The 17,029-nt window shown below is 41.1% G+C and overlaps 1 protein-coding gene across 2 annotated transcripts in view; it reads left to right on the top strand.

Annotated features, from left to right (window-relative positions):
- Nucleotides 1-17,029, top strand: part of ntrk2a (neurotrophic tyrosine kinase, receptor, type 2a) — a 119,830-nt gene that overhangs the window by 23,277 nt on the left and 79,524 nt on the right. Inside the window, exons 8-12 of one of the 2 annotated variants that reach the window (XM_060931406.1) lie at nt 1,548-1,847; nt 5,911-5,940; nt 7,371-7,382; nt 7,515-7,549; nt 7,685-7,784. In XM_060931406.1, the coding sequence (XP_060787389.1) occupies nt 1,548-1,847; nt 5,911-5,940; nt 7,371-7,382; nt 7,515-7,549; nt 7,685-7,784 (477 nt within the window). Of the gene's footprint in view, nt 1-1,547; nt 1,848-5,910; nt 5,941-7,370; nt 7,383-7,508; nt 7,550-7,684; nt 7,785-17,029 lie in introns of both variants that reach the window. The other variant, XM_060931405.1, reaches the window with a different exon arrangement.

The following is a 17,029-nucleotide window of genomic DNA, read 5'->3' as shown; positions in this document are numbered from 1 at the left end:
TGTTTTTCAATCAGTCTTCCATCCATCCATTATCTGTAGCCGCTTATCCTGTCCTACAGGGTCGCAGGCAAGCTGGAGCCTATCCCAGCTGACTACGGGCGAAAGGCGGGGTACACCCTGGACAAGTCGCCAGGTCATCACAGGGCTGACGCATAGACACAGACAACCATTCACACTCACATTCACACCTACGGTCAATTTAGAGTCACCAGTTAACCTAACCTGCATGTCTTTGGACTGTGGGGGAAACCGGAGCACCCGGAGGAAACCCACGCGGACACGGGGAGAACATGCAAACTCCGCACAGATTCAGAGCTTAACAGATTCAGAGCTTAATTTACAAATCCAGTTAAAGAATTCATTCAAGTCTCATCTCATCTCATCTCATCTCATTATCTCTAGCCGCTTTATCCTTCTACAGGGTCGCAGGCAAGCTGGAGCCTATCCCAGCTGACTACGGGCGAAAGGCGGGGTACACCCTGGACAAGTCGCCAGGTCATCACAGGGCTGACGCATAGACACACAACCATTCACACTCACATTCACACCTACGGTCAATTTAGAGTCACCAGTTAACCTAACCTGCATGTCTTTGGACTGTGGGGGAAACCGGAGCACCCGGAGGAAACCCACGCGGACACGGGGAGAACATGCAAACTCCGCACAGATTCAGAGCTTAACAGATTCAGAGCTTAATTTACAAATCCAGTTAAAGAATTCATTCAAGTCTCATCTCATCTCATCTCATTATCTCTAGCCGCTTTATCCTTCTACAGGGTCGCAGGCAAGCTGGAGCCTATCCCAGCTGACTACGGGCGAAAGGCGGGGTACACCCTGGACAAGTCGCCAGGTCATCACAGGGCTGACGCATAGACACACAACCATTCACACTCACATTCACACCTACGGTCAATTTAGAGTCACCAGTTAACCTAACCTGCATGTCTTTGGACTGTGGGGGAAACCGGAGCACCCGGAGGAAACCCACGCGGACACGGGGAGAACATGCAAACTCCGCACAGATTCAGAGCTTAACAGATTCAGAGCTTAATTTACAAATCCAGTTAAAGAATTCATTCAAGTCTCATCTCATCTCATCTCATTATCTCTAGCCGCTTTATCCTTCTACAGGGTCGCAGGCAAGCTGGAGCCTATCCCAGCTGACTACGGGCGAAAGGCGGGGTACACCCTGGACAAGTCGCCAGGTCATCACAGGGCTGACGCATAGACACACAACCATTCACACTCACATTCACACCTACGGTCAATTTAGAGTCACCAGTTAACCTAACCTGCATGTCTTTGGACTGTGGGGGAAACCGGAGCACCTGGAGGAAACCCACGCGGACACGGGGAGAACATGCAAACTCCGCACAGATTCAGAGATTAACAGATTCAGAGCTTAATTTACAAATCCAGTTAAAGAATTCATTCAAGTGTCGTACAAAAAAACATATTTATTTTTTGGCCCAACAACTACCTGCCAGTTAAACTTCACAATAATGCAAAAGTGTGTTTGTTCTGTATCTTTCATATGTTGGTGCCAGTCGCTCCTATAATCAGCAAGCTCACGGACGCCATCCCCGACCATCACTGGTGCATCCCTTTCAGCGTATCTGGCAACCCGCAACCGACGCTGCAATGGCTGTTACAGAGTGGGCCTCTGACTGAGGGGCCCTTCATTAGCACCCGGATCCACGATTACGCCGAGCACGAGTATCACGGCTGCCTGCAGCTTGATAACCCCACACATATCAACAACGGCATGTACACGCTGCTGGCCAGCAACCCTTACGGCAGCGACAGAAAAACTGTATTCGCCCACTTCATGCACAACCCGTATAACAGTGAGTTCTCTGTCAAAACTAGTAACATTTCCAAGTTGAGTTAATATTCAGCATCACTAACAGTATAACAACTTCGATTACATAGTTACCTAGTAAGTTGCCAAAAAAAGGTCTACATTCATTAGGTTTAAACTTCCTGTGCCCAGGAGCATGTGCTATCAGATCCACTAACAATTTAAGATGTTTTCTAAAAGTTTTATGAACATTATACATGTATTACCTTACTAAAATTTCCTATAATATACAGTCTGTAGAGTTTTACAAATTTGTTGCGCAACAGAACTCTTTGTTAATACAAACATTTGTACTGTGTTAGTTTTTTGTTGACCTGGAAACATTCTGAATATCGTATTAAAAAGTTTTGTCATGTCGGAATTACGGAAATGACAAGATGACCGAGCGAAGAATCTACTCAGCTGTTCATATATTTTAGAAAATCTCATGGCAAGTGTTTTCCAAGGCTGCAACAAAATTAACTTTCACTGTAGAAGCTGCTTTTGTTGTTGTTGTTGTTGTTGTTGTTTTTAGCTCATCTGGCCATAAGGCTGATGAGCTATTGCCATGTGTGGCGTCCGTCATCCGTCCATCGTCCACAATTCGGTTAAATCGTATCTCCTCCGTCAGTTCTCCACAGATTTCTATTCCGATTGTTTTGTTTGTTTGAAAGAACTCATGACTCCGCACAAAAATTGTCAAATTTTTTGCTCACAAGTTAGTAATTAGGCCAAATTAACGAATTTTCCAGGCTAGAATTGTATCTCCTCTCTCATTTCTAATCAGATTCTAGCTCTGATCGATGTTTTGGGTAGATCTTCCCATGAGGAACAAAACTTGATCGTTTGTTGATTTTCCTGTTGTGAACAATTTGTTTACAACTTTGTTTATTTTCAGTTAAATCGTATCTCCTCCCTCCCTCAGTTCTCAATGGATTTCAGTTCTGATTGTTTCGTTTGAAAGAACTCGACCTTCTGCACAGCACTTGGTCATTGTATTGTCAAATTTTTGCTAACGAACTGCTAATTAGGTCAACTTCACAAATTTTGGTACTTCTCATTAGAATTGTATCTCCTCTCGAAGTTCTCACCCGATTTCGGTTCTTGGGGAACAAAATTTGGTCATATGTTTGTATTTTCTTGATGTAAACAATTTGCTTACAGCTTTATTTATTTTCAGTTAAATCAGTTCTCAATGGATTTCAGTTCTGATTATTTTGCTTGAAAGAACTCGACCTTCTGCACAAAACTTGATCATTGTATTGTCAATTTTTTGCTAACAAATTAGTAATTAGGTCAACTTCACGAATTTTCCGCTGACTAGAATTGTATCTCCTCTCTCATTTATCATGCAAATTCAGTTCTGATTGATGTTTTGGGTCGATCTTTGCTCGGGGAACAAAATTTAGTCCTTTGTTGATTTTCCTGTCGTAAACAATTTGGTCCTCTCTCACATTGTCACATTTCAGTTCTGTTTGATGTTTTGGTCGTCATGGTTGTTTTAATGGCAGGCCAGATGAGCGACTATGTCCTTGGCGTTTTGGTATTTATAACGTGTCACGTAAGCAGGCGACAGACAGATATACAAGCAGTAGAGAGTTTAATAAAGGCAAACTGGCAAAAAAGTCCAAATCATGAACTAAACGCAGTATCAGTAAACAGGCAGAGGTCAGGCAAGGTGCAAAAAGAGACTGTAGGCGATAACCAAAATACAAACTGGGTCAATAACCAAATAAGCTGCACAAACAATAAAGGCTTGGTAAGTCAGGCATGGAAACACTAAGCACTACTTCGCAAAGCCCAAATGTGAACAGAGTCCTTTTATACTGAGGCCCAGTGTGTGGTGCATGATGGTTGTTGTGGTCTGCGGCGGCCATGTTTGAAGACGGCTGCTGCAAACTCTGGGAAGTGGAGTCTTGAGTGCAAGCAGGTGCAGACGTGACAAAATGATTCACACAGGGTCAGATCAAAACTTTTAGAAAAGCTATGAGAATAGAAACGAGTGAAAGATATAGACAATCGTTTCTGTAATTCTGACATGAATTTTTCGAATCCTTCCTGAAATAACTTTTGCTGTTAGCTGAGAAGCAACAAAACGTGACGAAATTTACTATAAATTTACGACAGCATGATATGGTTTTACTAGAACTACAGTGGTGCTTGAAAGTTTGTGAACCCTTTAGAATGTTCTATATTTCTGCATAAATATGACCTAAAACATCATCAGATTTTCACACAAGTCCTAAAAGTAGATAAAGAGAACCCAATTAAACAAACGAGACAAAAATATTATACTTGGTCATTTATTTATTGAGGAAAATGATCCAATATTGCATATCTGTGAGTGGCAAAAGTATGTGAACCTTTGCTTTCAGTATCTGGTGTGACCCCCTTGTGCAGCAATAACTGCAACTAAACGTTTGCGGTAACTGTTGATCAGTCCTGCACACCGGCTTGGAGGAATTTTAGCCCATTCCTCCGTACAGAACAGCTTCAACTCTGGGATGTTGGTGGGTTTCCTCACATGAACTGCTCGCTTCAGGTCCTTCCACAACATTTCGATTGGATTAAGGTCAGGACTTTGACTTGGCCATTCCAAAACATTAACTTTATTCTTCTTTAACCATTCTTTGGTAGAATGACTTGTGTGCTTAGGGTCGTTGTCTTGCTGCATGACCCACCTTCTCTTGAGATTCAGTTCATGGACAGATGTCCTGATATTTTCCTTTAGAATTCGCTGGTATAATTCAGAGTTCATTGTTCCATCAATGATGGCAAGCTGTCCTGGCCCAGATGCAGCAAAACAGGCCCAAACCATGATGCTACCACCACCATGTTTCACAGATGGGATAAGGTTCTTATGCTGGAATGCAGTGTTTTCCTTTCTCCAAACATAATGCTTCTCATTTAAACCAAAAAGTTCTATTTTGGTTTCATCCATCCACAAAACATTTTTCCAATAGCCTTCTGGCTTGTCCATGCGATCTTTAGCAAACTGCAGACGAGCAGCAATGTTCTTTTTGGAGAGCAGTGGCTTTCTCCTTGCAACCCTGCCATGCACACCATTGTTGTTCAGTGTTCTCCTGATGATGGACTCATGAACATTAACGTTAGCCAATGTGAGAGAGGCCTTCGGTTATTTAGAAATTACCCTAGGGTCCTTTGTGACCTCGTCGACTATTACACGCCTTGCTCTTGGAGTGATCTTTGTTGGTCGACCACTCCTGGGGAGGGTAACAATGGTCTTGAATTTCCTCCATTTGTACACAATCTGTCTGACTGTGGATTGGTGGAGTCCAAACTCTTTAGAGATGGTTTTGTAACCTTTTCCAGCCTGATGAGCATCAACAACGCTTTTTCTGAGGTCCTCAGAAATCTCCTTTGTTCGTGCCATGATACACTTCCACAAACATGTGCTGTGAAGATCAGACTTTGATAGATCCCTGTTCTTTAAATAAAACAGGGTGCCCACTCACACCTGATTGTCATCCCATTGATAGAAAACACCTGACTCTGATTTCACCTTCAAATTAACTGCTAATCCTAGAGGTTCACATACTTTTGCCACTCACAGATATGTAATATTGGATAATTTTCCTCAATAAATAAATGACCAAGTACAATATTTTTGTCTCGTTTGTTTAACTGGGTTCTCTTTATCTACTTTTAGGACTTGTGTGAAAATCTGATGATGTTTTAGGTCATATTTATGCAGAAATATAGAACATTCTAAAGGGTTCACAAACTTTCAAGCACCACTGTATGTTGAGTTACTATACTCGATTAACAAAGTTGTAGAATGGTACCTCGTAGTGATTATTTTATACGGTACAATGGCATTAATACGGTACTTTAGAATAACTAGGTTTATTTTTAACCATGATATGACTACTAATTCTCTCTGGAAATGTTTATTTAACATTTTTGGAAGGTGTTTCCAGTGTCTGCACTTCATAACAGTCATGTTAAACCATGGTTAAGTTTCATAACAGAAATACATCATAAGTAGTGGTGGATAAACATGGTACATTTCCTTAAAAAAATTTTTTTTTTCATATCAAACCCAAAAGGTACAACATCTACGGATACAATCTACTATGGTGAGTTGTTGCATTTTATCTTTTACAGACTACATGGACCGATCAGCCATAACATTATGACCACTGACAGGTGAAGTGGATATTTAAATAATATTGGCTGGCGTTGAGTGGTATATCAGATATATTCCATTCAGCTAGCATGATATTGAACGAGTCGAAGATGAGTGCTAGCTGAATGAAATATATCTGATATACCACAAAAAAACGCCAGTTAATATGATGATGATGATGATGATGATTATTATTCATACACATTCCTTCCAGGTGTTCAATGCATCTTTCTCTTTCAAAATTCTCTCAAAATCTTCCGTATTTAACGAAGCAAACCTGGCGGCCATGTTTGTTTACAAATTGTCACAGTCGCTCGCTCGTGCGGAAATTTTACATCTCCGACGTGTGACGTCATGTTGTCTTGACAACCATGCCATATCGTAAACCATATTCATCACTCATTCTCCATTGGGTAGAGTGACGTAATACATGTAAGATAAGCGATATGCTAACAGTATTGTATGCTATCAAACCAAATTAATGAAACCTGCTCAAAGGGAATAGAACACATGTTTTTATACAGTATGTATTATAACATTTGATTATCTCATTACAATGGCACCTTTCAAAGGGTGGTATTTATTAGGGAGCAAGAGAACAGTCAGTTCTTGAAGTCAGTGTCTTGGAAGCAGGAAAAATGGGCAAGCGTAAGGATCTGAGTGACTTTGACAGGGCCAAATTGTGATGGCTAGATGACTGGGTCTGAGCATCTCCAAAATGGTACATCTTGTGGGGTGTTCCTGGTATGCAGTGGTATGAAGTTGTAGTATGAAGAGCTACTGTAGAACAAAATGCTGGAAAAGTTAATGCTGGCTAAAACAGAAAAGTGTCAGTGTTAACTTTTTCAGCAGTTTGTGCGACAGTAGCTCTTCTGTGGGATTGGGCCATATGGGCTAGCCTTCGTGCTCCATGTAAATCAATGAGCCTTTGATACCCGTGACTCTGTCGCCGGTTCACTGGTTGTCCTTCCTTGGACCACTTTTGGTAGGTGCTAACCACCGCATACTGGGAACACCCCACAAGATGTGCCATTTTGAAGATGCTCAGACCCAGTCATCTCGCCATCACAGTTTGGCCCTTAATAAAGTCGCTCAGATCCTTACGCTTGCCCATTTTTCCTGCTTCCAACACATCGACTTCAAGAAATGACTGTTCTCTTTCTTTCTGCCTAATATATCCCCACGCTTTGACAGGTGCCCCTGTAATGAGATAATCGATGTTGTTCACGTCACCTGTCAGTGCTCATAATGTTATGGCTGATCGGTGTGTGTGTATAGTCTTGTGTATATCACATTATGTGTTGTGTATACTAAATTCCTTGCCTTTTTTCATTTTTCAATTGTCTTTCTTTTATTTTTGGGTCCCTGCATCCTTTTAAGACTCTACCACAGGTACAATGAAAGCACACACCTAATGAGTGTCGTTCATTTAAGTTTTTAATGATTTAAAAAACCGAAATGCTATACAGTACATTCTCATCAAGTGGACATTTCTTTATCGTCATTCTTTTTTTTTTCACACAGATGACACACCTGAGCCACCTGAGGACCGAGTTGCTGTGAGTGTTTCATTTAGCATGCACACTAATGAGAATGGCCCAGTCTTTGTGGTGTTTGATATTCAGTGTGTCTGCGTATACGCGAGTGTGTGAGTGTGGGAATGCTGTTTATACACGCTCTGTTCCGTCCCGTAGGTGTACGTGGTCGTGGGAATCGCCGCCATCACATTCACCGGCTTTGTCCTGATGCTGGTCGTCCTCAAGTTTGGCCGCAATTCAAAGTTCGGGATTAAAGGTAAGCACTCGTCCGGGCTCTCGTCTCCGCCAGGCCTTCGTTAAAGAGTCCCGGCTCTGGACAGGAGACATTGTGCTGGGTTTGGAAGTGGGTCCTTAGAGATGAAAGCTTCAGAAATGCTTCAATAGGAGGGATGAAGTGGGAGGCTGTTCCTCATCTTGTTCTCTGTGCTTTACTAATTGCTTAACACTCCCCGATTCTTTCTTTAACCAGCTCATCTCAGAGAGCTGTATGTCTTCTCTTCTGCTTTTGTACCACCTGTGGGCTTTCTAATGATGCTTACGTTCTAGAAGGCTTAGACGTTAGAGGTGCTGGTTTTCAAATGCTGCATTAGAGATTTAACTTGTGTTGATAGCAGGTGTGTGCGTGTGTGTGTGTGTGTGTGTGGAGAAAATCATTCATCTTTCAGGTTTACAGTTGTAGATGATGATTTAACAAAGAGGTTTTAGACTTGATGTGAAATTTTCATCAATCCAGTACATTTACACTCACATATACACTCACCGGCCACTTTAATAGGAACTTGTTCTTGATTCTAAGATCCCTGTTCTTGGCTGCAGGACTGGAACCCAATGTGTTCTTCTGCTGTTGCATGCTGAGATGCTTTTCTGCTCATCACGGTTGTAAAGAGTTGCTATGAGTTACTAAATCCTTCCTGGCAGCTCAAACCAATCTGGCCATTTTCCTCTGACCCTCTCTTATCAACAAGGCATTTGTTTCCACCCACAGAACTGTCACTCACTCAAAAAGTGTTTTTTTGTTTTTTTGCACCATTCTGTGTAGAGACTGCTGTGTGTGAAAGCCCCAGGAGATCAGCAGTTTCTGAAATACTCAAACCAGTCCATCTGGTTCAAACCAACACCCATGCCACAGTGAAAGAAAGTCACACTTTGAGATCACGTTTTTTCCCATTCTGATGTTTGAAGTGAACATTAACTGAAGTTCTTGATTTGTATCTGCATGATTTTATGCATCGTGCTTCTGTCAAGGGGATTGGCTGATTAGAGAATCGCATAAAACAGCAGGTGGATGTATGGGTGTTTCTAATAAAGTGGCCGGTGAGTGTATGTACCCTGCGTTATACAGTATCTACACTACTTTGGACAGCGCTGTATCTTCGTAAACAAATAATTAGAAGTTGAAATGTTTGTTATTAGTGACTCTGAATGGCTTATCTCCGGCAGAGTTTCCTGATCTTCAGAAGCAGTATAGCCCATCCCAAGCACTTCTGTTATAGGGTAGTCACACTAGAGGCGGAATGAGCCGGAATGCCGTCGGAATGAAAATTCTTCGTATTCCGGGATATTCGAAGTGCATTCTAAAAATTCTGACTGGATTCTGAGTGCATTCCAAACATTCGGGCCCATTCTTGTGGCCGGCCCGACTGCTTTGCTCATGCTCAAAACATTCAAGTCAAGTCATTTTATTTATATAGCACATTTAAGTACAACAAAGTTGGCCCCAAAGTGCTTCACAACATAACACAAGATTTGGAACAATGTTTACAGAGAAACAGAATAAATAGAAAAATTGGACTAGATTAAAACCCAAGCTAGCAAGAAAGTATAGAAAAATTGCATAAATATGTAAAATATAAAGATAAATAAACAAAACAATTTATAAAAGTAATTAAAATAATTAAAAAGGGTAGACTTGACATCACCAATTAAAATTGAAAGTAAAATCAAAATTAAAAAATGAAAATAGAAATTACTACCTCAGATTGTGCCAAAAGCCAGGGAGAAAAAATGCGTCTTTAAATTGGATTTAAAACAATCAATGGTGGGAGAGGATCTGACATATATAGGAAGACTGTTCCAGAGCTTAGGGGCAGCAACAGAGAAGGCTCTGTCACCTTTGGAGAGGATCAGGTCTGATCTGATCCTCTCAAAACATTCGAGGTGCATTCGAAGAGGAGAAATATCGAACGGCATTCGAAGTGTATTCTAACTGCATTCTAAATATTCTTACGGCATTCCAACAGCATTCAAAACATTCTGATTGTGTTCGAGGGAAAAATCGAAATGGCAAGCCGCTTCAAATCCTGCCAGAATGTCCCGAATGTGCCTTGAATGAGCCGGAATGCCATCGGAATGAAAATTCTTCGTATATTCCGGGATATTCGAAGTACATTCTAAGGGCCCGTCCACACGAGTACGTTTTTGTCGAATCCGCATAAATACTTTATCGTTTCGGCCTCGCGTCCAGACGGATCTGGCTTTTTCGAGGTGTGAAACCGGTATTTTTTGAAAACGGGTCCCAGAGTAGGAAAATCCTAAAACGCTGGATAGCCCGGGGTCGTCTGGACGGTGAATGCGGATTTTTTCAGAAACGATGACATATAAGCCCCGCCTCTCTAACCTTTAACCTCAGCCGCAAGACGCGTCATAACAACAACAATGGCGGACTACAGGCTTGTGCTTGTACTGCAGAAACGTCCAACGTGACACGAAGTAGAAGTTCCACTTCATTGTCGGTCCACACAAAAGACTCTTCCTCTCAGAGCTGCGCTGGGCATGATCGTCCTCTTCTTGTGTTATGAGCTTGTTTGTAAACAGCACGTGACCTTTATACGCATGCTCCATGGCTTCTCTTCCGGTTTTAGTGTATTGGTGTGGCGGCGTCACAGCGCCACATCCAGGCCTGGCATATATACTACAGCGTTTTGGGTCGTTTCCAGTGAATCCGTGTGGACGCAGATATTTCTGGAAACGACGTCGTGTTTACGGAGATTTTTTTCAAAATGACAACGTATTGGGTGAGGCCGCGTACTTGTGTGGACGGGCCCTAAGTATTCGAGCTGCATTCGTTCGAAACATATTCGGCGGCTATTCCGGGAGCGTTCTGACTGCATTTGAGGTGAATTCGTACAGCATTCGAGGCACCTTCCGACCAGACTTCGGGTGGTATTCGGGCAGCAATCGAACCGCACTCGTACAGCATTCGAAGTGCATTCTTAATATTCTTACTGCATTCTAACAGCATTCTAGGTATTCCTACTGTGTTCCAACTACCTTTGAACTGCATTCGAAAGCTAATACACCCTGAATGTGCAAGAATCATTCGAGGCGGGTTCGAAGCGCATTCTAAGTATTCAAATGGCATTCTTACAAAGCTGTAAGAATCTTGGTCAGTTTGAAATTCCCGCCCGAATGTGGCACGAATTTTGAAAAATTTTTCATTCCGGCTGGTTCTGCTTGATTCCTGCTAATTCTGAATAAGTGTGACGGGGGCCGCCGATAACTGAAGCCATTGTTAATCCAGAAAATTAGTCACAGTTAAGCCAGTGGAAGATGTTTTTTTTTGTTTGTTTGTTTTTTTGTACATTGACCTAAATGCTGGAAATACGACCAAAAATGACTATGACTTCAAGAGTTAAAGTTAATTGAGAGTATAATGTCAGGACTCTAGACGTACCTGGTAATTATGAATTCAACAAAGATGTGAAAGCGTTTTGCTAGTCGGAAGCTCAAAATGATAAAAGTACTGTGTGTGTGTGTGTGTGTGTACACACAGTACTGTGCAAAAGTCTTAGGCACCCTATTTTTTTTCATACAAACTTTGTTATAGATTTTTATTTTATGACTTCTACATTATCGAGTCAGAACAAAAACATTTCAGAGTTCCAAACATTCATTTTCCAGCACAAAATTAAATGTTTAAATGTTACAGAAATTTGGATCTGAGGAGCATATTACATAAGCGAGCACTTTTCAGATTAATTACTGGGTTTTGGTGCAAAATTAAGAAGTGAGTCTGACAGTCAAAGTCAGACCTGAGACGACTTTTTTTTTTTAAAGCAAAGGGTCGTCTTGCACCAAATATTGACTTTGTGTCATTTATTATGGCTTACTGATTACTGTTTATAGTATTTTTTAAATGTTGAAACATTTCATTATTTTTTAAGCCATTTTTGGTCGACAGCATTTCTTTACATGTACCTAAGACTTTTGCACACACACACACACACACACACACACACACACACACACACACACACACACACACAGTTATTCCACGAATCAAGTCATACATGAGCAGATATAAGCCGTGAACGACAAGATTGAGTGGAATAACTGTTTTATTCTATCCACGTTCACTGGATTTTGAGAAACAGAGCATTTTTATTTTTTGCAAATTCAATCAATAAAAATTTTATACAAAACGTCTGACAAAATAATTTCCGCTTAGAATCTAAACAAACCGGCGAAATGACAGGAGCAATTTGTGAAAAATGCGATAATAAGAAGAATTCTTGAAAAATTAAAAAATATATGTTCTTACCATCAAATATTGTATTCCGTATTTTGTTGCTTTTTTTTGTATTTTTGGGGGTTTTGTTTTCAAGTAGAGTTTTTCTTTCATCTTCGGTTGGTTTAGCAACACAGTTCGCCATTTTCTTTTCGTTTTTTGGGGGTTTTTTTGGCAGTTGGCAAACCAGGTGCATTACCGCCACTGACTGGGCTAGAGTGTGGAACAGGAGACACTGGGGGGAAAAATATATATTCTTTTAGCTATTTCTGTTTCTTTTCAATACTTGATAACAAAGTGATATATCTGACTTGATGCGCTCCGCCATTTTGTTTTTCTCTACTCACGGTATATGAGCTGATATCCTAGTAGTAGAGTAGCCAATCAGAGTGCGCGATTGCTCATATCCAGTGAATGTGGGTAGAATAAAAATAAATTATAAATATAACAGTTTTAGGCACATCTATGAAGCCAACCTGCGAAGATTCTTTCACAGTCAGTCATTGAGCATAAATTTTCTGTATATGAGATAAATGAGTATTAGCAGGAAATGGTAAAAAAAAAAATCAAATCAATATTTGGTGTGACCATTCTTTGCTTTTCAAAGCTGCTCGTTCCAGTGTTTTAGTTTTATAAAGAAATCTGATGGTATGTTATATCAAGCATCTCGAAGAACTTCGCACGTTTTTTTTCTTTTAAACTTTATTTTAGTGTCTTGTGCTACTGAAAAAAAGGCTTGAGATCGACCGGTAATAATAAACATTCCTGCTGCATGCGTGCTTACTTTTCTATCAACGTCGATAAAAGAGACCGTCAGCACAGACAAACACTTTTGAATGTTGATCTGCTGTTTCAGACCTTAGTTTTTTCTTATCTTTTGATATTGTATGGATATCACTGCACCCATAATGATTGTTATGAAATGAATTATCCACTCTTTGAGCTTTGAAGCAGATGGTTCACTGGTACTGGCCTCCATGTAAGTGTAGTTTGTGGATTTAACATTAAAAGACGCTGTCTTAAGAACGAGTTTGCGATAATTTCCTGTGGGTTTTCTGTACGGAAGTGCCGGATTAGATGTCCTAGATACCCTAAAAGTCTCTTTTTCATGCTGTGGTCTGCTTTACGATATTTGTGCATGCACGTCGTTGTCTGTCAAGGGTGAAATGTAGGGTGTAGTTCCTCTATGCTGACCTTGCTGTAACTGCAGGGAAAAGCTGGATTACAGTGGATGTGAGGAAACATGAGGGGTGAAACTGAAGCCCTTGAGTTCAGGAAGTCTGGGTTCGCTGGTCTCTCTCTCTCCCAGAAGAAAAAAAATAACAGAACATAAAAAGAGGAAGAGAGAAAGGAAAAGGGAGTGAGTGAGAGAGAGCCCGAGTCAGCAACCTTGTGCTTATCAATGATTCAAAGAGCAGGTATCAGTTTTCTTTGGGGATTTTTTTTTTTCGGTCCAGAAATCAATGGAGCTTGTCAAGGTCAGAAGTATCGGCCCTTCACTGGCTCAGCACTCTCGGGGACCACTTCTTCCTTTATTTCTTCCTACTTCCTTTTGTCTTTTTTGAGGCGCGCATCACCACTTATAAGAAAAGCTGCACGAGGTCAAATTGAGGACAACAGATATTTCAGACACATAACAACAGATTCAATTTCTCAAGCATGTTTCTCACACGTCATCACTTTTAAGGATACATTTGTGGTGAGAGGAATCCATGCGTAATAGTGTCTTCGAATCCAATGACTGCAAAAGCATCACTAATGACTAATGGCTGCCAAAAAACATATTGTTTTATTTAATACGATACCTCAGGGTAGATTCCAGGCGCCTCATGACCCAACATTTCTAAGGTCAATGGAAATATTTGGTGTGTAATGCACTGTTCCATGCTTTTGTGCTGCATGCGTTGTCTGGTGCTGGAAGTCCTTTGGAAACTAAAAGCACCTCTGAAAAAGCATCATGTGCATCATTAGCACTAGTGCGTAGGCAAACGGCTGATTTATCTTGGCTGTGATTACCAAGACGTTATTCTAGTTGTAAAATAAAAAACTTTAAAGTATTCTAGAAAATAATTTATATTTAAGTGAAATGAAACCTTTAAAAGTGTGACACCAATGTAAAGAAAAAAAAAATTCCAGAGGTATATAAACAAAAATTAAGGTTTTCTTTTGACAGTAAAAATTCCCAGGAAAATATCTTAGGAATATTTTACACCTTTAACCTGAATTATAATGAATATAGTATCTATGAATGCTCCAGAATATTACACAAGAAATGGCCCTCATGTCCTCTTGCCATGCCAACTAGCTAGCAGACGAGTGTGTATCCAGTAAACGAGCATATTAGTCACAGGAAAACATGAGTAGGCTTTCAGTAGTGGAATCTCAGTTTGTGTTACTTTGTTCATCATTACTAAGAAGGTTCTAGGTTCGAGCCCAGTGATCAATGGGGGTCTTTCTGTGTGGAGTTTGCATGTTCTGCATGGGTTTCCTCCAGGTGTCTGCGTGGGTTTCCTCCGGGTGCTCTGGTTTCTCCCACAGTCCAAAGACATGCATTTAGGTTAACTGGCTACTCTAAATTATCCATAGGTGTAAATACGTGTGTGAGGGCAAAGAAAAGAACTGGCCAGCCTACTGCTGCAATTCTGGCCAAGTCAACCATGGCTCGCCTCAAGCCTGGATTGGGTTTGGCAGCGATGATGACAAACTTAGTTAGAGAGCTAGTTAGCTGGCTTACTAAGCAGGTTCTGAAGATAAAAGTTCCCAGGTAACCACATCATCATCTAATTCGGTTCTGGTTAAAAATCTGACCCAAATATCAATCTATATCATCAGACACATCCATCCAAAACAGCTTAGCATGTGTATATAGTTTTGATAGAAACTGTAATAAATAACTATAATGCCAGGTTATATTTAATACATGATTGGTAAACATACTGAGAAATTAGACTGAGGGATATAGTGAATATAAAGTAGAATATATAGTAAAGTGTGAAAATATTTTCCAATTAAAAGTGGAAGCTGTCATCACAGCCGAACCCCATCCGGGCTTGTGGCGAACCATGTTTGGTTGATTTGACCAGAATTACAGCAGTAGGGTGGCCAGTTCCTTTCCACGCACACACACACACCTATGGGCAATTTAGAGTAGTCAATTAACCTAACTGCATGTCTTTGGACTGTGGGGAAAACTGGAGCACCTGGAGGAAACCCACACAGACACGGAGAGAACATGCAAACTCCACACAGAAAGGCCCCTGTCAGCCACTGGGCTTGAACCTTCTTGCTGTGAGCCTACAGTGCTAACCCCTACACCACCGTACCCTCCAAAAGTGGAACTATCCAGCCAAAAATGTGCGTAAGTGAAAGTTAAAAAAAAAAAGTTGCTTCTTTAAAGTGCTGATGACACGAACATGACTCTATGCAATTTCTTAAATAAACTATACAACATGGCAAACATGTTAGATTTCTGTTATAATTACGTGAAAAGAAGCTGTTGTTACGCGAATATCCAACTTTTAATTGCACAGCGCAAGAAAACTGGGTCCGTGGCTCGCGGCCATGTTGTGACGTCAGCGGAAGAACACACTGCGGTTCACTGGCTGTCTACTCAATGGAAATGGCGCATGAAAACGCCGGTGAACTCTCTAGCTCTTCCTCTTCTGGGAGTCTAGAATTGTGTTGTGAGTGGGATAGATCGGAAGAATCAAGTGATGACGAACATGGGTGCATCCAACCGTACAGGTTTGAACCTGTTACTGTGCAATCTGAGAGCGACCCTGACCCCGAGATGGACAGCGGACAGGCAGACAGCCCAGCATTGAACACCACAAGGTTGGATAACAAGGATTGGTAGGTCAACCCGTATTTGTTCAAAATGTTACGGAATCAATATTTTAATATTGTGTATTGTTGTCTTGCATGTGTAAACACTGCTTATATCATGTAAGCCGTATGCTACACTGAATACATAGTTCCTAATGGAGCATGCAAACGGCTAACATAATAAGCTTACGACTATGCCTGATCCGTGATACATTTAGGCTAATATTGGCAGGCACGTCTTCTAGTTTATGGCTTCTTAGTTTTATCCTTGAATGAAGCAAAATATTTGATAACCTACATCAGCGTAAGCAAATGACAATCTGTAGCCTACTTGTCTGGCTAAGTTAGCTTTCCCTCAGTGTTTGCTTTGAGAAACAAGCTTTCACAAGCAAATACATGACTGATATCACGCCGACTTTATGATTACATTTATGATTATCATGAATGTGTACTCTATGATGTGTACTCTATGAGCGCTCTGGAGCGAGTCACTTCCAAGATGGCTGCGCAGACCGCATGGTTACTATTTTTAGCATCATGTCGGAGCACTCTATAGCTCTATGTACCTTTATCTTATGTCGTTTCTCAACACATGTTCTGACAGTTGGACTGTCTTTGGAGGAGTCGCCTTGTCCCAGGCGACTGCTGGATCCGGCATAGCTACTAGTAGACCCCCTCCGGAATACTGTAGGCACTGCTGATGGTAGCAGCACACGTTTGTGCTGAACTGAACACCCAAGAGATTCCTTTAAGCTGGGAAGGGTGTCAAAACAATCCAAATCGAAGTGTTCAGAGCACAGGACGGATGTTGGTGAGGGCTCCCACTTGTCATGAGTGCGCCTGACTTGCTTCACCCACTTCGCATGCAGCTCGGGATCTCTGGGAAACTTGAATAAACTTACCCCATCCTTGTGGGTTTTGGAGCAAAAGCCGGCAACACAACGCGAAGGCATAATAACTATATATATATTATAATAATGTATAATAATAATACTAATAATGATAAACTGAACACCTCTCGCATCAACAACAAACTGGTAAGTTAGGAGGAAGATTCTTTCGCTGACGGCATATAGCCCCTCCTCCTCTTTCGTCTCCTGGGTGCTGCAGCCCCGTCAAATTTGCCCAAATAGCCGCGTTTTTTATCATAACTTGTAAAATAGGCGCCT

This window comes from Neoarius graeffei, chromosome 10 (assembly GCF_027579695.1).
Source record: "Neoarius graeffei isolate fNeoGra1 chromosome 10, fNeoGra1.pri, whole genome shotgun sequence".
In the NCBI taxonomy this organism is placed as follows: domain Eukaryota; kingdom Metazoa; phylum Chordata; class Actinopteri; order Siluriformes; family Ariidae; genus Neoarius; species Neoarius graeffei.
Note: the sequence above shows the minus strand (reverse complement) of the source record. Positions and strands in the feature narration are given on the sequence as shown.